This window comes from Drosophila innubila, assembly GCF_004354385.1.
Source record: "Drosophila innubila isolate TH190305 chromosome 2L unlocalized genomic scaffold, UK_Dinn_1.0 4_B_2L, whole genome shotgun sequence".
In the NCBI taxonomy this organism is placed as follows: Eukaryota; Metazoa; Arthropoda; class Insecta; order Diptera; family Drosophilidae; genus Drosophila; species Drosophila innubila.
In genome coordinates, this window is record NW_022995372.1 from 5,408,798 (window position 1) to 5,430,796 (window position 21,999).

The following is a 21,999-nucleotide window of genomic DNA, read 5'->3' on the forward strand; positions in this document are numbered from 1 at the left end:
CGAAATTGAGATGAAAAATGTGTCGATCTTTGATTATGATTTAAAGGCTGATCGCATGTTTCCACATTGGCTTTTACGCAATCAGACAGATAGTGAAGAATGTATTTAATACTTTTAATTGAAACATGAAAAACATGAAACAAAGTCAGATAAGTTAACTTCCAAACTGTAATGATTTTATACCGAGCACCTTATCTGTAGGTACATTTCAGTATTGCTTCCACAGTCAAGTTACAAGTTACGTTTAGACTGGCTGTGAGTATAGTCATGTTTCAAGGGCTAAGTTACTTAAACCGTGGACGACGCTTAGTGCTTAGCTTTCTGGTCCTTTGTGTGCTGTTTTTTATTGTATTTCATGCACAACGGAAACCACGGACACCACTTTCACCACGGAGACCATTTTCACCCTATGAATGTTTTATGGAAACAGATTCGGATAGCTGGAATGAAGGACCTAGAAGACTTGAAGACGTTCTACTCTCAGATACATTACCTCCTGCAGGCCGATCCATATTTTTCCACGAAACGCGATGCCGTTCTCCATACTCGCAATATATACTCAACTTGACGGCGAGACAGGCCTGCTCCATCGAATCGGCTGCATTACATAATCCAAATTTCCAGGTGTTTGTTCTATTTGCAAGTTCCACCTACATCTCTGATGATCAAAAGAATCCCCTTTATGATGCCCTTAAAAGTTACAAGAATGTTAATTTCCGGCAGTTAAATATCAGGCGTTACGCAAAGGATACACCAATAGAAGATTGGCTTGAAAAGCGAGATCTGTTTCGGTCAAAGTATACATTATTTCTTTATTACAATCCTCACACGTTTCTAAAATCATTGTTGCACTCAGCTTTCTGACAGAACACACGTCTGATCTACTTCGTTTATTGACCCTGTACCGCTTTGGAGGCATCTATATGGATTTGGATGTGGTAGTGTTACGTAGCTTGGAGAACGTGCCACTGAACTATGTGGGTGCCCATGATAATATCACTTTGGGTAATGCTGTAATCAGTGTGGAGCCCAGGGGTATTGGCCACAAGATTGCGGAACTGTTTTTACGCGACTATCAGCAACATTACAATGGAAACGTCTATGTATCTAACGGGCCCAGTTTAATTAGTCGTGTGATACCGAAATATTGCAATGCAAAAGTTAAAGAATTGTTGGATAATCCCCAACTTTGTGTTGGTTTCCATGTGTTCAATTCAAGTGCCTTTTTTCCGTTAGAATGGCCACAATGGACACATTTTATTTTACCAAAGTTCCTAAACGATACATTGGCAAGGACTAAGGATTCCTATTTAATACACTTATGGAATAAAGCTTCGTTCCGGACCCTTTTTAAAGTCGGCAGCAATAACGTATATGGAAAGTACGCGGAATTGCATTGTCCTAAGTCTTACGCGGCAGCTGGTCAATATTTCTAGGTTTCGCATTATTCCCTGTCGATCCGTTTGTCCGTCTGTTTCTAGTCTTTCACTGCGATGATTAAACTGATGTATGTATTTTATAATAATATTCAATAAATGTTGACTTAACCTTATTCTAATGTGTTGCAAACAGGGTATTAAACCAAAACGAACAAAGCTGAACAAGTTTGGCGCGTTCTTTTGAAGTGTAATGTTCCATGCCATAAATTGTCTTCGAATTACACTTTCAATTCGGTGTAACATTTGTCGATCAATCAGTGCAGTCAAAAGTTATTGCGTTACTGAATGGGCCAACTTTAAATGGCCCACCCTGTATACAAAATAGATAGATGAGTTAAAGGCTGATCGCATGTTGCCGCATTGGCTTTTCCGCAATCAGACAGATAGCGAAGAATGTATTTAATACTTTTAATTGAAACATGAAAAACATGAAACAAAGTCAGATAAGTTAACTTCCCAACTGTAACGATTTTATGCCGAGTACCATATCTATAGGTACACTTCAGTATTGCTTCCACAGTAAATTGGCATCAACATGTTACGCACAAGACGGAGTTTCCAGGCGTATATCTTAAACTGGAGACGACGATTATTTTTCCTGTCTCTCACATGTTGCATTTTAATGCTTCTTGTTATGTCTACAAAATCGAAACGAGAAATAAATCCATACCACTGTTATATGGATATAGATCCGGTGGATCAAGAAACAGACAACAAAAACTCAAAAGAAGACAATGAGTCCCGAATGTTAAAGGATGTACTTTTTTCGAAAAGGAAACCTGTTCCAGGACAAACCATATTCTTCCTCGAGACTAAATGCAACTGTACAGATTCGAAGTATAGTATCCTCAATTTTACGGCACATCAGGCTTGTTCCATCGAATCTGCAGCATTGCATCATTCAAATTTTGAAGTCTTTGTTCTTTTCGCGTGCCCAACGATCCGTCAAGAATCGGATCCTATAATTGAAGCCATTCTCAGCTATAATAATGTGAAGCTCCGTTACGTCAATCTCTGGCGCTTTGGGAAAGGGACTCCTATCGAGGAATGGATCAAGAAAAACGATCTGTTTCGCAGCAGGTCTGAAGTTACTTAAACTTTTAATTATAATAAATTAATTGTGGTTTCAATTTAGATATTTGAAGTTCAACATATCCAATCTCCTTCGATTATTGATCCTATTTCGCTATGGTGGCATCTACTTTGACATGGATGTCGTGGTTTTGCGCAGCTTTGAGGATGAATCGCCAAACTTTATGGGTGCTGAGAAAGAGGGAACTATTGGCAATAGTGTCATTGGCCTAGAAACTAACGGATTTGGCCATGAGGTTGCAAACCTAATTTTGACTGATTTTTACAAAATCTACATGGAAAACGTTTCGGTCCACAATGGACGCCAGTCTTTAGCGCGAGCGATGACTGTAGTTTGTGGCACAAACGATGTTAATCTTATGATAAAGGATCCCGACCGTTGTCATGGCATCAAGGTATTTGACATCAATGCCTTTTATGAGATTGATCGGTTGGAACGAACGCATTTTTTTGATGAGAAATACGCAAATCAAACTCTGAGTCGCCTTAAAAATTCATATCTGATACATACTTGGAATCAAGTTGATACCAAATGGCCGCTGAGTGTTGATTCTAAAGCACCTTATATCCAGTTGGCGGCACAGCATTGTCCCAGAGTCTTTGCAGCAACCGGAAAGCTTTTCACTTAACTTTGTTGTAATGTAAATTTAATTCGGAAATAATGTATGTACTGTTATAGTCAAGCTTTATACAAACGTATTATAATTACACCTAATGGATTTGCATGTTTGATTGTGTCACGTTGGAATATTGTGATTCGATTTGAGAAAGAAAACACGAAAATATTTAGAAAAACTGAATTTATTCAAAAACGCAGTCGGTATGCTCATATTATTAAACTAACTCATGTGTAAATAGATTAAAAAGGTAACTTAAATATTTTTATGGAAGAAAATTTAGCAAGAAATGAGTTTTTGATTAATTTTCAGTTTTTGGCTGCTGTTGACATTTCTGTGGAATTGCCCATATGTCGAATAAAGTGTCGGATACGTCATACTATTATTTAAATTGATTGAAATATATCAAGTAGAAAGTTTTAATTGTATAATTGTTGCCGCCTTGCCCTTGCTCACTAGAAACGGCGCCAAAGATGATTTCAAGTTCTCCAGACAGTGACAAATTCTAGCAGTTTGAATTTGTAAGTGATCAGCAGCTGAGCAAACAGTATAGTTATCATTGGAATATGATAACAACTATTGGGCCTTCAATAGTAAATCGGCACTTGCATTGCAACGTCATGTTTTTGCACCTACAGAAATTTCGAATACGTCTTCTGATCTGTGCGAAGTTACTGCTGCCCATTTTGTTATTTCGCGAGCTGGAGCTATTTGCCATTTCTATGCTCGAAAAAAGTACTCCACTTAATTCATTTGATTTAAATCAATGTTACTTGGACGAATTACCAGATAAGTTGAGTTCTAATAAAGGGAATGAGTCCATAATTCTAGGGGATGTCCTACTGTCGGATATAAAACCAACACCAGGGCGAACTATTTTCTTCCTCGAAACCAAGTGTCAATCTCCTGACTCGGACTTGAAATACATTATGAATTTGACAGCAAGACAGGCTTGTTCCATCAACTTTCCATTCCCAACTTTCAAGTCTTTGTTATATTTGCCAATCCGAAAGTAATAGATAAGGAAAACAGATTTATAAATGTAATTCAAAGCTACAAGAATGTGCATCTACGACAGTTGAATATTTGGCGATATGCGAAGGATACTCCAGTTGAAGACTGGGTCCTAAGGAATAATATGTTCTTATCAATGTATGCTAAGGCATTTGTCAACTTATTATTTCATGTCTATGTTACAATAATACCATTCAGTTACCCGACAGAGCACACGTCTGATCTACTTCGTTTGTTGACTCTATATCGCTTTGGAGGTATCTATATGGACTTGGATGTGGTGGTGTTACGCAGCTTGGAAAATGTTCCCCTAAACTATGTAGGGGTCAAATTCGATGGCTTACTGTCTAATGCTGTGATCAGTTTGAAGCCCACGGGAATCGGCCACGAGGTTGGAACATTATTTTTACGTGAACTTCAACAAAATTTCAATGGATCTTCCTATGTATTCAATGGACCAATGCTAATAAAACGCGTATTGGCGACTATTTGTGGTACGAAATCTGTTAAAGAGATGACGAATAATCCCAGTCTTTGCCACGGGGTTCGCGTATTTGATCCAAGTGCTTTTTTTATATTGCAAACAATTTTTTATCTTTTTGATCCCAAACTGCTGGAGATAGCCATGGAAAAAACTAAAAACTCATATCTTATACATATTTGGAATAGCTCTTCTAAGAACTGTGTTCATAAGGTTTATTCTAATACTGCCTATGGAAAATATGCGAAGCAACACTGCCCCAAATCATATGAATCAAGTGGAAAATTTATTTAGCATTTTTAATTCCAGTAAACAACATTATTATAAAATATCAATAAAGTGGTTAAAAATTGAATGAATAAATTTTAAGTAATTTATTTGTTATAATTAGTGTGAACAAAATTTTCCAATAACTGCTATCATGCGAAGAAAACTTTTATAATAGTTTTAAAACAAAATAGGGTTTTTCAATGAAGATCATGCCTTACAAATTTTTAGATCGGTTATCTTTCATAACAAAGAAGAAGTCTTGAAAACAAGGGGAGTATTGTGGTATAATCTAGAAATGAGCACAGATCGGGCTTTTTTTATCACATAATTTTTAAACCAGATTTTTCCACGTTCTCAAATAGATTCAATTTTATCTTCCTGTTTTAATGCTTATATTGCATTCTTATTTTAAAAGGTGACTAGTGAAGTCAATAAGTCAATAACCTGATTTATTACTATATGTTATACAATACTATACTATTACTAAAATATATTTATTTTTAAAGTCAACTATACTCAGATCTGAAATGTCATAATTTGTATTCGTGCTCTTTTGCTAACTGGGTACAGGGTATGTCGACAATTTGTAATTTCAAAAGAAATTAGTATATAATACAGCTGAGCAAATATTGAAATAATTACCTAATGCGATAACAACTATTAGGTTTTTAGTAGTATCTCATCAGTTAAATTGCAACGACATGTTGCTGCATTCAAGGAATTTATTAACGCGGTTTTTGAGCTTTGGAAGAAGTCTGCTGCTTCCTTTACTGATTTTTCATGTACTGGAGTTCATTTTACTCATTATAGTCGCAATCTACCAGGAAGGTCCTGAAAGTATGTGTTACCTTAATGGAGCTGTACCGTCTATGGTAAAATCTGATAAATTAAGTAAAGACAATGAGCCCATTAGTCTAGAGGATATAATACTCTCGGATGTAAAGCCTTCACTAGGACGAACAATATTCTTTTATAAAACTAAATGTCATCCTCCAGACTCCAAGTATATTTTAAACTTGACGGCTAGACAGGCCTGTTCCATCGAGTCCGCAGCTTTGCATAATCCAAATTTTCAAGTGTTTCTTTTATTTGAAAGTCCCAGCTACTTCCCCGATGATCAAGAAACCCCTCTTCTTGATGCCATTCAAAGCTACCAGAATGTACATCTTCGTCAGTTGAATATATGGCGCTATGCAGATCATACACCTCTTCAGGATTGGATAAAGAAAGCCGATCTCCTACGGCCGAGGTATGACTAATTCTTTATTTTAATAACTGAAGATCATCTCGTCTGTACGGATCATTCCATTTAGCTTTCAGTCGGAATACACATCAAATCTGATTCGTTTCCTCACACTTTATCACTTCGGAGGCATTTACCTGGATATAGACTCGATAGTTCTGCGATCTTTGAAGGATATGCCCCTTAACTATATGGGTGCTCATGATAATGTTACTTTGGACAATGCTGTTTTTAGTCTGGAACCTAAAGGCACCGGCCATGAGATTGCAGTACTATTTTTGCTCGATATTCAGGAAAATTATGATAAAAGACTATTTGAATATAATGAAAACAGTTTAATTGATTGGCTAGTGAAAAGAATTTGTGGAACGGTATCTGTTAGAAAGAAAGATTCCAGTCGTTGTCATGGACTCCAAGTATTGAACTCCACTGCCGTTTTGACAGTGCCCTCCCAATACTGGAGCAATTCTTTAGATCATAATTTGTTGAAAGCTATAATATCTAAAGCCGAAAACTCGTATATAATACATTTTAGGAATAAACTTTCTAGCAAATGCGATTTTAAAAAAGGGTTCAGTACTATTTATGCGATATATGCAAAACAGAATTGTCCCAAAGTCTATGAGGCAACTGGTGAATTTTTCTAAGTGTCCAATACATTTTTTACATAAAAGTAGTTATTTTTATTAGTGACATATTACAGTTTTAAATATATGGACAAACAACAAAAATAATAAAAATAAAATAAACAATATGGTATAAGAAATAATTGAATGAATATTGTGTACAAAACAACAAGTTGGAAACTGAAATAGATAAGTTCAGTTTTCAAACTCACTAGATGTAAACTTATAAAAAACAACATCGATACAAGTAAATGTTTAAATGTAAGCATTTAATTTAATAAAGAAATTTGTTTATTTTTTACGCACTTTATTGATGCAGTTGAACTAATATTATAGCAACCCAATTATTTTATTTACTATTTTCTGTAGGATCTAAGAGTTACTCACATTTGTCAGCTACTGTAAAAAGTCTATATAATTGACCAGAGCACACACTACGGTTGTTTTTTTTTACGGGTGTTAGCAACAGAAACTCAACAAATAATGCGGTTTCTCCAATCTCTTTTGAAGCAGTTGAGCTAATATTTTAATAGCCCTATTCATGTTTTATTGCACAACTGCAAAGCATGCTATAGTTAGGTTTCAGTAGTTCCACAATATTCGGATTGCATAGACATGAAAATTACAAATCAGAGAACTTTACGGACGCGTATCTTGATCTGTGGAAAATTGCTAATGATTCTGCTTTTCATTTTGAACGTATTTGAGATTATCATTATAATGCTGAGTAGGGAAAAGCCATCCGTGTTCAGTCACTGTTACATGGATGCGGTCTCAATGGAGATAAGCCCCGAGAGTTTAAGTTCAATCGATGATGGGGGCCCTATACCTCTGGAGGATGTCCTACTTGCAAAAGACAAACCTGTGCCAGGGAAAACCATATTTCTGTTAGAAACAAGCTGTCCCTGTTCAGACTCTCAATTTGATTTGCTTGCTCTGACCTCACGACAGGCTTGTGCCATCGAATCGGCCGCGTTGCATAATCCAAATCTCCAGGTGTTTGTTTTGCTCGCCTGCCAAACCTCCCGCCACCAATCCGATCCCATAACTGATGCCATTATAAGCTATAAGAATGTAAAGCTCCGTCATGTCAATCTATGGCGATTTGCAGAAGGTACTCCTGTTGAGGATTGGGTGAAGAAGGACGAACTGTTTCGATCCAGGTTCGCATTTTTAAATAGTAAATTATCCTCTATGGTTCTTATATGACTTTACTTTAGATATCTAATGAATAACATATCCGATCTCCTACGCTTACTAAGTCTATATCGATTTGGCGGCATCTATATGGACATGGACGTAGTGGTTTTGCGCAGTTTTGAGGATGAGCCGCTTAATTTTGTAGGTGTTGAATCAGAGAAATATATTGGAAATGCTGTAATAAGTCTGGATCCAAAGGGATCTGGCCATAAACTTGGAGAGCTCTTCTTGCGCGACTTTCAGAAAAACTATAACGGCGATATCTGGGCTTACAATGGACCCAGAAACATATTTACCGTAATGACAGAGGTTTGTGATACAGATGACGTTCATCTCATGGAAAAGGATCGTAATCGTTGTCAAGGCATGAAGGTGTTCCCAAGCAATGCCTTTTATGAGATTGACGGTGGACAGTGGACTCATTTCTTTGAGCCGAAGTTTGCTAATGAAACTCTAGAGAGGCTGAAGAATTCCTATCTGACACATATATGGAATCGAATTAGTACGAGGCGCTCCCTTAGGGTTGATTCCAAGGCAGCTTACATTCAGTTGGCGACAGAACATTGTCCCAGGGTCCTAGCGGCAACAAAAGATCGTTTCGATTAATTTAAGATATTTCTATTATGAAAGTTATAAAAATAATCAAGGAATATAGAATTATATAATCTTGATCAAGAATATATATACTTTATGAGGTCAGAGATGCCTACCTCTCTGTGTTATTTACATTTCCACGAACGCAAAATACTCTTTTACTTATTTTTAAAGTATTTGGATGATCGTGGTATCATTCTATTCGCAAAAGAATTTTAAAAAATTTAAAGTGCAATCATTTAAAAAATCATCATAAAATGTTGACCCTTACACCCTCTTATCTCATTACCTAGGTGAGTTACCAAATGTCTTATTATGCAAGTTTGTTACTGATCTGTAAATAACATGATCTGATCGGACAGTCGTAGCTATTTTTTCAATCTTCCTGTATATATTGCTAGTCGATTTTCGCACACTTCGTGCTGCTTTCGTCACTAGCGTGGACTGTCCGCAGTGCTATTTTTGACTGAAAGCGAAACGACCGAGGTATGATAAGCTCCATAATTTATCTCTAAACTCATCATAAATCGAACTCTATTGGAGCACCTGCGGGCGTTATTTCACTGGGCGATAAATGCACCCCTATTATAATTATTCATTTTATTATAAATAACCAAAAATTGACTCTGCCATTTAGAGAGCTCTTTCGAGATCGGCGACAATAGGTAATAAAGTCGTACAATCATAAGTAAATTTGGTTGAACCAATTGGAAATTTTTAATTGATTAATATACATTTTCTCTATCCCTTGAAAGGAAGTTTTAGTTTAATAATTGAATTATAGCCGAATAGTCATAACATTTGCACCAAAAATGAACACAATTTTTTCAGACAACGACATCTACTAGCATTTGGACTTTGTATATGATGCAGCTGAGCAAACAATAAAGTTTATATTGCAATATGAGAACATCTAATGGGTCTTCAGTAGTATATCGTTCCTTGTATTGCAACGTCATGTTTTGGCATTTACATACGGTGCGAAGTCGTCTTCTGATCAGTGCAAAGTTACTGATGCCGATTTTATTAATTTGGGAGCTGGAGCTCTTTGCAATTTCTATGCTCGAAAAAATGTGGGAAAAAAAAATGATTGTTTCACATGTTTCACTAAATTTATTTGATTTAAATCAATGTTACTTGGACGAATTACTAGATAAGTTGAGTTCTAATAAAGGGAATGAGTCCATAATTCTAGGGGATGTCCTACTGTCGGATATAAAACCAACACCAGGACGAACTATTTTCTTCCTCGAAACCAAGTGTCAATCTCCTGACTCGGACTTGAAATACATTATGAATTTGACAGCAAGACAGGCTTGTTCCATCAAATCGGCGGCGTTAAATAATCCCAACTTTCAAGTCTTTGTTATATTTGCCAATCCGAAAGTAACAGATAAGGAAAACAGATTTATAAATGTAATTCAAAGCTACAAGAATGTGCATCTACGACAGTTGAATATTTGGCGATATGCGAAGGATACTCCAGTTGAAGACTGGGTCCTAAGGAATAATATGTTCTTATCAATGTATGCTATTTCATGTCTATGTTACAATAATACCATTCAGTTACCCGACAGAGCACACGTCTGATCTACTTCGTTTGTTGACTCTATATCGCTTTGGAGGTATCTATATGGACTTGGATGTGGTGGTGTTACGCAGCTTGGAAAATGTTCCCCTAAACTATTTACACTGATAAAAAAAATGTTCTAAAATCAAGATTTTGGTCTCAGAACTAAGATTTTTGGTCTAAAAAATGCGTCGAGAACATCAAATTCTTGAATTAAGAGAACACATCTTGATTTTAAGAACATAAGACCAAGTTCTTATTTTAAGAATCAATGTTTTTAAAATTAAAATCAAAAAATAAAATAAATGAAAATTTTTTTTTATATTTATATTTTTTTTAATTTTTGATATATTTATATTTTATTCTCTGTTTAAGTAATTTTATAAATGTTATTTTAATTTGTTACGAGGGGGATTCGAACCGCCGCCTACTGCTTCACAACTGAAGCGGCCTCTCTAACCAGAGCGCCACTGTGCCGTTATTTATCTGATACAAAATAGTACCTATTTATACTTTCCTAACAATTAAAGATTTTTATTCTTATATTAATTATATTAAGATTTTAAGATTTTTTTGATTAATAATCTTAGTTTTAGTAATTTGGTCTTAAAATAATCTTATTTTAAGAACAAAATATTTAAGATGAATGTTCTTGATTTTAGAACTTGGTCTTTTTTTTCAGTGTAGGGGTCAAATTCGATGGCTTACTGTCTAATGCTGTGATCAGTTTGGAGCCCACGGGAATCGGCCACGAGGTTGGAACATTATTTTTACGTGAACTTCAACAAAATTTCAATGGATCTTCCTATATATTCAATGGACCAATGCTAATATAACGCGTATTGGCGACTATTTGTGGTACGAAATCTGTTAAAGAGATGACGAATAATCCCAGTCTTTGCCACGGGGTTCGCGTATTTGATCCAAGTGCTTGTTTTATATTGCAAAAAAATCTTTTATCAATGGGATTTATATATCTTATACACTTCACTGCATTTATATGTGTTAAAATAGTTGAATACTTAAGGAAGTTGAATGAATTACCCTTATTTCAAATTTTAGTGTGCAAAATAAGAATGAATTTGATCTTTGGAAACTTGAATAACGTTTGTGCGTACGTGTTTATTTAGTCACAGGCATCATCTCATACTTAGTTGAATGAACTGATCCAAATCAATTGTCAAATGCGTCTGGCGAAGATGGTATGATATCGTTTAAAATTCATGCACCGGTGCGGATATTATCAAAAAGTGCTGGCAGTAATATGAAATTATGGGGCGTGGAAATAAATGGACGTCGTGGTTATGCCAACAAGGATTTCATAATGGAAAAGAAAATTTTAATCAGCGAAAAGGATCTCAAGTACGAATTGCCTGTGCAGCCACTGAAACCCGTTGCAGAAGCAGCTCCAGCAACAGCTCAAATTGTGAATAATCCAGTACAGGCGGAGGAAAAGCCATCGGAGGATGTACAGTCACCCCAAGAGCAACAACAGCCAGTGTTGAATGCTTCCGAGACAGCAGAGGATGTGGCAACGACAACAACATCACCACTGGACACACTCAAGCTCTCCATTCTCACAGAGCAGGATCAAAGTGGCAGCAGCGAAGTATCGACACCGATTACACCTGTACAGGCCAATCTTCAGTTGGTGGATGGCACTGAGCTGCCACTGGAAGCTTTGCCAGCAACAACTGAACGAATTGAGAATCTTACAAAAGTCGAGACTGCACAGGAGCCGAGGAAAGCAGCTAGAACTGAAGCGACTCCAGAGACTCTAACGACAACAACTAGCAACGATGAGTTAGATTACGAAGAAGATGACGATGATGACATCTACGAAGACGACGACGAAGATTCGACACTTGATAGCAAAGATAACGATATACCAAACGATAAAAAAGCAGAAAACGTGGCCAGCAGGACCGAAGGCGAGGCAAACGTGGCCGACAAAGCACCAGAAGTTGTTGTAATCCCAGAGCCAGTCACCAGCTCTTCTAGTCAAGCAACTCCAGCTGTTGTCCAGGTAGAAGAACAAACCAATTCATCGCTTGAAGCAGAGGCAAAGCATGCTGCCCCTGTCGGGAATACATCCCAAATAGTTCCTGAAAGCCAACCAACTGATATTCCAAACATAAATGAAGCTAATTTGGTTAAAGAAACTCAGAATGTCAACGCTGAGCCTGCGCCCGCAGTTAAAGTAAAATTGGAACAACAACCACAAGCAGAAGAAGCAACCAGTGCCATTGACATAGAGTCAAAGAGCGTAAAGCAAACGATACAAAAACCTTTAGAAGTAAAGCAATCTGATGCTGAGCTGGTTAAAGAGGAAATAACAGCTCAGCCGGTTGTAGAAGAGATCGTAGCTCAGCAGATTAAAGAGCAAACTGTATCTCAATCTGAAACGATAGAGGCACAAAAATTGACAAATGAAACGACAGTTCAGGAACTGAAGATTGCTATCGATACTCCAAAGGATTTTGAACCCACAGAAGCTCTGTCACAACAAACAACAGTGCCAGCAGCTCAGTTGGACATCAAAGTTCAGAAAGAATCCGCAACAGTTGAAACTGAAAACGTGCATCATGAAATTAAAGCTGAATCAATGCCAACTCCTGTGGATACGCCAAAGACTGAAACTGAACCTGTTAAAATAGTAACAAATGCTGCTCAGCCAAAGGAAATCATAGATGAAAAAGTTCAAGAAGAGTTTAAAATTTCAACAGCAGCTCAGCAAACTGATGATCAGTCTAAGATAGAGACAGAAGCTGCACTTCCAGTTGTAATTGAAGATCAGCAAGTTGAAGCAGAGGTAGAAGCGTCAAAGGAAACTCAGCAAACTGAAGTAAATCAAACGGAAGCTCCACAAATCGAAGCTCAACCAATGCTAGATCAGATTGAAACAACAACGGCTCCATATATTATCCAGGATAGCACTATAGCCTCGCCTAGGGAAGAGACTGTGGCGCCTCCAAGTTTACCGCCACTTTTCAAGAAGCAAAACCTTAATCCCAATGAATACTACAAACAGTTGCTGGAACAGCAGCGGCAATTAGCCAAGGAAGCGGCACAGCAACAACAACAGGCAGAAGATGCTGCTCAGAAGGAGGCGGTGGTGCAGGAGCAACAGACCACGCCCACACCGTCATCTTATGATGCCTATGAGGCAGTGCATCAGGCGGAACCAACTCCTGCGCCCGTTGTGACCGAAGAGAGACTCGCTACAGGCACCGTGGAACCCATAGGATTGCCTGCCTTGCCTGCAGATCCTGTTAAAGAAGATGCTGGACCAGGATTATTTACTACCATCATGGATACTGTCAACTCTTTCATTTCCAATCAAGGCCAAGACCAAAATGAACCAGAAAGAGCGCCACTTAAGGGCAACAATGAACTGCATCGCTTGCTTTATCCGGACAGAGCTGTTCCTAAGGGTAAGATTGGACTAGACATAATTATTCAAAATTAAGTCCAGATTTCAAAGATACTATCTTAAATTTAATTAATCCCCAAGTTAATCTGCGGTTGTTATTTGAATGACAAAAAACTCAAGTTATTATTCGCACAACATATTTTATTGACCCAGAGTTAGTTTCTTATTTAAATTTATTTCCTCTATATATATTTTACGTTCAACTGAATGTTTTTTGAAAACTCTGTCAATTTCCTAGTAGATGGTCAACCCGAGGGCTATTGTACGCGTCCAATGGATGGAGATTGTCATGCCACAATTACGCTAGACAACTTTGTCGAAGTGTTAGCATCAAAGGTGTTGGATAACAGTCTGTTGTTGCTGTGCGTTGTCATTGCGGCCGTTTCATCGTTGTTCTTCATGTTCGTCTATTATTGCTTCTGCAACAGCAGCCAGGAAGGTGCACTGCTCTCCAAGCTTAATCATTTAGAGCGTAGTCTGTTGGCGGCACACAAGGAGAACCTCATTTTGAAGCATGATCTAATGACAACGCGCACAAAGCTGTCGAGCATTGAGGACAATTCCTTTGGTTCCAATGATATGGTGGCAGCGTTAAAAAAACAACTGGAGACGGAGCTCTATGAAAAGGCCAAGCTACAGGAGCAGGTCACATCGTTGGAGAAGGTGATTTAAAGATTTTTGCGAATTATTTGTTAAATTAATGACCTTCTTTTCAATAGGACTTGGATAATGCCGCCGAAGCAGGCTTGGAGCTGAATAAAATGTTGTCCGAGGTGTTAAATGGTCAAAATGGCGATGAGGCATTCATGAGCACCGTGGAGGAGTTGCAACAGCAGCTCAATGATCAAGAGAGTAAGTTGCTCCATTATCAGAGATCGCAATTCAACTATCTGGTTGATTAAGATTATTCAAGATATTTTGATATAAATACGTTTCGAATTCAACTAATGTTTTAATCTTTTAGAAATCATCATCGAGATCAACGCAAGTCTGGCGGAGAAAAGTCGCGAGAACAGCGAACTTCAATACTCTTTTACAGAGTCCACCACACGTTTGACCAGCGAAATGAAGTCCTTGCAGCAGGATAACTATGAACTGGAAATGGAAAAGGCCAAGTTACAAACACGCATCGAGGAAATCCAAGCGGAGACGGAACAGGAACTAGCCAAGGCTCTAGAAGCACGCAACTATGAAATGCAAAGATTACAGCATCAAATTATGGAATCCAATGCCAAGCTGGACAAGGAGCACAGCGAACTGCACACAAGTCTGGCCAAAATTGAATCACTTGAGGAATGCCTAAAAATGCTAAAGAAAGATGGCAACATTAATGTGCAGCAGCTCATCAAGTCGGCCAAAACGCGTGGCGAACTCAATGCGGCCCAACAAAAGTTCCTTGCACTGCAAACCAAGTTGGAACAGGAGCTGGCAGCCAAAACGAGACTGGAGAGTCAACTGAAGGCATCCAGCGCTGATGTGGAGCAGCTGAAGCAGGACTTTAATCAGTCTGAAAGGGATAAGCTAGAGGCGCAAACGCGCCTTGAAGTGCTCTCTGGCTATTTCCGGGAAAAGGAAACAGAGTTGCAGAAGTAAGTACTGGATCCTAATAGAACCAGAAAATATAACAATATTCTATTTGAAAAGCTTTAAAATCAGATAATTCAGAGATTCCATATTTTATTTCTTTATAAACTATCTTTGGTATTGTTTATTACATTTGAGCCTAGATATTATAACTCTGATTAATTCGAATGGTACAGAAATCACAATCTCACGTTTTGACTGGATTATAATTTATAATTTAAAACTTTCTGCAAATTCTCTTATAGAATGTTGTCAGAAGTTAAGTAACGCAGTGAAAAGGCAGAAGTACATATATTCTTGTCAGCATCTTGGATATTAAAGTCTAGAAATTAGAACATTTCGCAAATTACATAGAGAACCAACTGATTCTATTATGTTACAGTCTTATTTATGTTAAACAGTGTTATCAATTTGATAGTGTTAATAATATTTCCAAATGTTTCTCTTTTTCCAACAGGGAGCTGAGTTTGCAGGAAGCCAAGTGGCTGCAGCATCAAGGCGAAAATGCCAGCACTGTGGAGACGCAAACGCTGATGAAGAATGAAATTCAGACGCTAAAGTGAGTACATTAACCACATTGCTATATGCATTAAAGAATATCTCTTACTAGATCTCAAAATGATGAGTTGCGTGCAGAGATTGAGGCACAGATTGCCTCGCATAAGGCACAGATGGGCACGCTGGAGAATCGTGCACATGAGTCTTGGCTGGCGGCGCGTCAATCGGAGCGTCGCTGCGAGGAGGCGCAGGCCGAGGCGGCCGGACTGCGGCGCAAGCTGACCACGATGGCCAGCGGAGGAGCTGTGGGAGCTGCTGGCGATATGACGCTGGATGCGTTGCCAGCAAATGGTAGTATGTTGGCGCCGGAACTTAACAGCAATCCATCGCCATTGCCATTGCCATTGCCTGGCACGCCGGGTCTGTTAAACATGCCCAATCCACTGCCATTCCTGCCGGCGCCATTCTCGCCGTTTATGGGTTTGCCGCCACCATTCTTACCACCCGCGTCGGCAGCTGGAGGTGCACGTCTGCCCCCCTTGGGTCGCATGCGTTCGCCGCCGCCAACATCGTCATCAAGGGGAGATCGCTACGATGATCGTGATGATCGCGATGATTATAGCGATTATGATGACTACGATGATGAGGAGGAGGATGAGCGTCTGATGGATCGACGCAGGCGTCACAGCGGCAGCTGGGGAAGAGGACATCGCGATGATTATATGCACTCGCCTCGTACATATCGCTCCCTGTCGCCATCGGACAGTCGATACAATTACAACGATACGGAAACGGACTTTAGTCCACCTCCCAGCCCGCCACCACCTCGGAAGAGCTCACGACCCATTAACGAAGTATAAAATTGCGGCAACATGTACTTCACAAAGATGGATTCCAATCGACGAATCCAGCCAGATTATGTACGTGCAGTTGCAGAAACTCAAAACTAGTTCAAATCTATGTATATTTATTAATGATCATCGGATTAACTACGACTAAGAGCGATACCACATACTAAACTCCCAAAAAAACAAAACAACAAAAATTAGAACTATATGTTGTTGAGGCATGTTTAGTTTTAAAATATCCAACAGTTTAATGGCTCAATGGTAAATGATATATCAATGGATAAACTAAAATAAAACCAAAACATTCAACAAACACCAAATCAACTGCAGCTACTTTTTAATTGAAAGTTCAAACGTCAGGTCAGCTTTCAAATCCGCTTTCAGCTATTGTACTTAAGAATTACCGAAATTATTGAACTTTTATCTGCGACTGAGGTGTAGATTAAATAATTTAAATAGCAACAACAATATTGGAATCTTTGACCTTATCCTTGGCCTCACAATACAAATAGCATTGTTGAAAGTGTCTCAAAATATTTCTATTTGGAAAGTTTTACAAATTGACATTATATATTTGTGTATGGTGTTTGTTTTAAGACTGGACTATTATATCATATGAGACCCATTTATGTTCATACGATTAGATAGGAATTGAAACATTATCGGATACTTAAATCTATGTGTTGAGTGTACTAATAAAGCTAATTGTCTGTAGTATTGTTGTTAATTCAATAATGAACTCCTTCACGTTGTTGTCAATCGATTTCCAGTTTTCGGAATGAACCAACAGCGCCAAAAGAGGATCGTTTATCTTGTAGAGGCCTGCTAAAGTCTCGCAGCTTTTCATCAGCTCCAAAGTGCTGGGAAGCCAGGAAGTATGACTCATACGTGGAGAGTTTGATCTCCATGGAACGGCTGATATCCTCCATAATGCCATAAGTGCCACCATATTCCAAGGGCAAAAAATCCCGTGGCACAATATTGAAAATGGCATCCGGATCGGAGGAAACGGAAATCTGAAATGTGAAAAGATAAAAGAAAAAGTAAAAGAGAATAACTATGTTACCTAAAACGATTTTCGAATATTTTTCAAAAATTGCATCAACATAACAAATTAAGTTTTAATACAACAAAAATAAGGATAAAGAAGACAAAATAATAGAATTGTGAAACTTTTCATTCAATATTAGGTTTGATTTTGAATTTTCTTTTGAAAAGGAATACACATTTTCAATAACAAAGAAACCGATAAAGGGTTTATTCGATTTATAAACAAGATTTATTTAGACACTCCTTGCTGCTTTGTATGAAAGAGACTTTCTAGAACTTAAGGAAAATATTAAATAGTATTAGAAAAACGATCAAAAGACGAAATCGTGCAAGTTTTAATAAACATTTTTAGATTTCCGAGCGAGTTTTGATAAATCCAAGTTTACTTTTTTTGAATTACCAATTTTTTTCCCAATTAAATTTTCGCAACAATAAAATTCCTTATTTTGGCATTGAAATTTTGTGACTCTTTGTAAAGAATTTGTCGATATTCTTATTGGGACTTGAAAATCTTACTCGATTCTTGATCTTGGCGGGAAAGAAAGAGCGCAATGTGTTGAAGCCCGCCTCAAAAGCAGGAGGCACATTGATAAAGTGGATACCCTTCTGTCTCGTGGGCATTGCCTCATCCGCATAGTCGGAGAACTTGCGCAACAGTTCAGGCCGCAGGGCGAAGAGATGTGTGCCCGTGATGCCTTTCATGTCCATTACCTCAATGTAGCCGGAAACCGTGGCATTGTCATCCTCAAACATCATGATCTCCCCAAACATGGAGCCAGCACGGATGATATCCTGAAATTTAAATTTACTCGTATCGTATGAGCCGGCGCGAATGATGGACACACAGGGACTAGCATCATTCTCATCTTGTGGTATCCGAAGGAGAATCCTTAACGAAATAAAGAATATTTCTTAATTAGAAAACAAACTCGCCCCTTAAATCTCTTTTTACCCGGAACGTATAATATCTAGAACCAAAGGATCCGTTGTCAATCTCTGCTCGTTGAAAACCTCGGGAATGGATGCCTGCAACGTGTAGAATCTATCGAACTTCTGTTTCGCACGCTCCAAACTGAACTTGGTGCCCCGCAAGAAGGCCAAGAGAAACTGATCATCTGTGCAGGCTCTCAGATGTGGTTGCTTCAATACCCAATCTCGCAGAGCTTCAATATCATCTGGGACACGATGCGGCACCTCATTCAACTCCTCAATGGCAATCGCTTGGAGGACTGGTTTCAACGGGCGTATGTGAACTAGGCTCATTGCTACAGATCTGAAAAGTATAACTATAATATTATATTAAGTACGCCAAGTACTTTTACATTTTGTTTTATTTAGTCATTCTTTAAATTAATGACAAAAATTTTACCACAACATTATATATACAAGCTGAGTAGGTATATTAGGTATAAAAAGTTTAATTATTAAATAAATTACAGTAATATTAAGTATACGCAAACTTGAACAACAGAAACTTCTTAGAAACTTATCGCTTGACTTAAATAAATTTTTAATAGGGAAACCAAACCAAAACAACCATTTCGGTAAAAGGTTCGGGCATATCCTTGCCGTTCCGGTATCAGTACCTGTAGGTACCGGTACAACAAATATATTTGCAAAAAATTTATGAGCAGTTATATTATACAAATATGTTGTCTTATACTAATTATGGCTATAAGTTGACTAAAAGTTTAATCTTGTGATTTAAAATCTTGAATTTTCGAAAAAACAAAAACAAGGGGAGAGCCATTGCGAAAATTTAAACGTAGAATTTAGGTTAAGAGGATTAAACATGATCAAAATGGCGTTCCGCTTGTGAATCAATTAGTAATGGCAAAACTATAAAGGTTCAAAGTCGATCGAGCCTTTGACCTAGCAACTTTTCAAGTAAAATAATATTTTCAGTTTGGCATAAATCCTAACAAGAAAATGAAAGGTTCAATATCAAGTTTAAAGTGTTATTTTATGCTGGTTACGATTGAGGAGTTGGTAATAAGTGAAAAGTTAAAAATTCCAAAGGGAACCAATCAATAATCTAGATCTAGTGGAAAACATTTTTTGAACAAATTTAATAATATATAATGCAGAATGAAAAAGATATTAAGACATGATCAAAATGACACTCGACTTGAATCGGTTGAGATTTGATAATGTTATCAATGTTTGAAAATCGTCAGGCTTTGGATAAATTGTTTACTAGAAAAATCTTTAAAATCCTAATTGAATTAAAAGTAAAATGATATACTCAAAAAAAGTGTTTAAAAACATAAAAGTGTTTAAAAATATTTTTTGGAAAAATTTACCAAAACCGTAATTGTATAAGCGTTTCGGTTTTCGGTTCTTCAAAAATAATGTATTTCATTTACGGTACTAAAAATTAAACGGCTATCCGAAGTTACCGGTTTCGATATTATTCCCTAAATTAAACAAAAACTCGAATGGTTCTAAAATGTGAGCCTGTGCTGTAGTAATCTATTGACTTTTTGCACTTTTTGTTAGGCCACAATATGTGGCTTATCGATAATCGCCTTTATTCCAAGCGGTCTGTTTGTATTAGCCGTAATTGAAAACCAATAATTAGACTTTCCACTAGTGTATACACACGCACATACAAACACACACGCATGTTAAGTAAACGCTTCAGTTGTTATTTTTATTCGTTAAATTTTTACCAACGGCAGTTGGGCGTGTTTACCGTTTGAAAATGCAGCACCGACTGATACGAAAAATGTGCAAATCAACGAACTTGAATCGTTATTCCTAATGTTGATGTTGATCAGAAGCCGAATACACGAAGTCTCTTTATCAACAGGGGAGAATTAAAGAAAATTGTATACTTAAGACTGGGTACCAGGCGCCGGTAGCTACTTGGCTGTTGGTGATTTATTTTTATTTTATTTTTTGTATACGATTGATTGTTTTAATTGGCTTTGGATTTAGCTGAGACATACAGACATAGACAGTAGTTATTTAGTACGTTCTTACAACATTTTTAGGTGCACGCGGCTGCTTTAAATATTGACGACATTGGTTGCCGATTTGTCCCACTTTTCATTCTAAACTGGCTTGGTCGTACTTAATTAAGTAATTGTTACAAGCTGATTCGAGGAATTTACTTGCTTGCTTAATTTATTTAAATTCAATTAACAATAATTTAAGTTAAAGAAATATGTACTGATAAGTGTGGGTTAATCGAGTGCATTACACCAAATTTAATATAATTGAGGAAATGAGTTGATAATTTTACTATGTCAAAAAATATGATTTATTAATTGCTGATATATTTAATTGTTCTGCTTCTTCAGAGACCGAAAAATTTTTATTGATTAAAATTGCAACCAATTTAATAAATAATTTTACCTAAAAAAAGGCAAGAAAAATAAGGAAAAGAGCGGTTTTGTTTATAATCGAACCAAGATTCGATCAAGGCTTCTTGAATTTGAATCACTTGATTTTTCGTTCCGTCAATTTAAACCTTTTAGTTTGTCATGCTCTCGATTGTCCCAAACTATAACAATGGTTATCACCTTGTCCTTTAATCGATCTTATTCTGCACAACTTGATCAGCGCCGGTTCTGGCTCATAAAATAGTTCCGACGCGCATTTTAAATGTGAATTTACATTAAGTTCTTTTGACAATATTAAACAATAATCTAAATGTTTAACAAAATTTATCAGTTTATTTATATATATGAATATATTCTACATAAAAAATACGAAATTCGATAAAATTCTAACAGAAATTCAGCAAAAATTCTGGAAAATTCTTTAGTTTTCATGCTCTCAAATGTCCCAAACAATAGTAACCATATTCGTATTTCTATTAGAGATGATAGGTAAATCCATGGTATATAAGGTTAAGGTTTCAGATTCTTCCCCGTCAGACTCCTGCGACTTATCATCATCGAAACTTAGCTTGCGTCTACGTTTGGCAATCTTCGCTGCCGCGACTTTCTCTTTCTTGTCCTTTTTCATTTCCATTACTTTGTTTGTCTATCAAAAATGGATGACGTCGCTGCCAAAGTTGAATAAACATTTAATAATTAATTTATTTCATCTTAACTGGAAAGTGTACATACACTTGGGAGTGGGGTGATGTGCTGGTTGAAATTGCCTGTGCCATTTGCCAGATTGCCGCGAAGACGGTGCTGTGATGGACAATAAACGCATCCCACGACTTTCACGGTCGCCCTTTCGCTTTTTGATTTTAAATATACCTCCATTTAAAATGTAAGGGATCTTTTTTGTTTCGTCGGTCATCTTAAGAAAAGTCGAATTGTTCTCAATTGTTAAAAATTTTTCCGAAATCGTTTCTGTTCTTTCTGTTCTGTTCAAAAAGCACCGTTAGTTCTCGCGGCGTGGCGTCCTTTTAAATTGGGGCTGCCACCCTAAAGAATTTCCCGATCTGGCAGCTTATTCTAATTTAAAAAAAAAAATTCA

General features: G+C 37.3%; 7 protein-coding genes across 8 annotated transcripts; 6 read left to right on the plus strand and 1 right to left on the minus strand.

The window, feature by feature from the left end:
• The first annotated feature begins 313 nt into the window (after positions 1-313).
• Positions 314-1,552, plus strand: LOC117782307 (lactosylceramide 4-alpha-galactosyltransferase-like). Its single transcript, XM_034619399.1, has 2 exons — positions 314-797; positions 857-1,552. The coding sequence occupies exons 1-2, from the start codon at positions 421-423 to the stop codon at positions 1,434-1,436; spliced, it is 957 nt and encodes a 318-aa protein (XP_034475290.1). The 5' UTR covers positions 314-420; the 3' UTR covers positions 1,437-1,552.
• A 566-nt stretch (positions 1,553-2,118) lies between these two features.
• On the plus strand, positions 2,119-3,160 carry LOC117779689 (lactosylceramide 4-alpha-galactosyltransferase-like). The gene is made up of 2 exons (XM_034615962.1): positions 2,119-2,519; positions 2,575-3,160. The coding sequence occupies exons 1-2, from the start codon at positions 2,119-2,121 to the stop codon at positions 3,158-3,160; spliced, it is 987 nt and encodes a 328-aa protein (XP_034471853.1).
• A 598-nt stretch (positions 3,161-3,758) lies between these two features.
• Positions 3,759-10,331, plus strand: LOC117782308 (lactosylceramide 4-alpha-galactosyltransferase-like). Its single transcript, XM_034619400.1, has 3 exons — positions 3,759-4,098; positions 9,891-10,102; positions 10,143-10,331. The coding sequence occupies exons 1-3, from the start codon at positions 3,769-3,771 to the stop codon at positions 10,270-10,272; spliced, it is 672 nt and encodes a 223-aa protein (XP_034475291.1). The 5' UTR covers positions 3,759-3,768; the 3' UTR covers positions 10,273-10,331.
• LOC117782306 (lactosylceramide 4-alpha-galactosyltransferase-like) lies at positions 5,616-6,866 on the plus strand. Its single transcript, XM_034619398.1, has 2 exons — positions 5,616-6,162; positions 6,227-6,866. The coding sequence occupies exons 1-2, from the start codon at positions 5,753-5,755 to the stop codon at positions 6,801-6,803; spliced, it is 987 nt and encodes a 328-aa protein (XP_034475289.1). The 5' UTR covers positions 5,616-5,752; the 3' UTR covers positions 6,804-6,866.
• Positions 7,404-8,720, plus strand: LOC117782305 (lactosylceramide 4-alpha-galactosyltransferase-like). 2 transcript variants are annotated; one of them, XM_034619397.1, is made up of 3 exons: positions 7,404-7,945; positions 8,003-8,123; positions 8,181-8,720. In XM_034619397.1, the coding sequence occupies exons 1-3, from the start codon at positions 7,458-7,460 to the stop codon at positions 8,586-8,588; spliced, it is 1,017 nt and encodes a 338-aa protein (XP_034475288.1). In that variant the 5' UTR covers positions 7,404-7,457; the 3' UTR covers positions 8,589-8,720. The 2 variants fall into 2 exon arrangements, with proteins under 2 accessions (XP_034475288.1, XP_034475286.1); XM_034619395.1 differs by having other exon boundaries at positions 8,003-8,720.
• A 982-nt stretch (positions 10,332-11,313) lies between the features above and the next one.
• On the plus strand, positions 11,314-17,223 carry LOC117794449 (transport and Golgi organization protein 1). Its single transcript, XM_034635036.1, has 6 exons — positions 11,314-13,580; positions 13,821-14,242; positions 14,299-14,431; positions 14,544-15,168; positions 15,621-15,722; positions 15,774-17,223. The coding sequence occupies exons 1-6, from the start codon at positions 11,351-11,353 to the stop codon at positions 16,519-16,521; spliced, it is 4,260 nt and encodes a 1,419-aa protein (XP_034490927.1). The 5' UTR covers positions 11,314-11,350; the 3' UTR covers positions 16,522-17,223.
• On the minus strand, positions 17,079-20,264 carry LOC117794450 (alpha-tocopherol transfer protein-like). The gene is made up of 4 exons (XM_034635037.1): positions 20,255-20,264; positions 18,512-18,845; positions 18,076-18,448; positions 17,079-17,525 (listed from the first exon to the last, which is right to left on the minus strand). The coding sequence occupies exons 2-4, from the start codon at positions 18,820-18,822 to the stop codon at positions 17,265-17,267; spliced, it is 945 nt and encodes a 314-aa protein (XP_034490928.1). The 5' UTR covers positions 18,823-18,845; positions 20,255-20,264; the 3' UTR covers positions 17,079-17,264.
• Between the last annotated feature and the right edge of the window lie 1,735 nt (positions 20,265-21,999).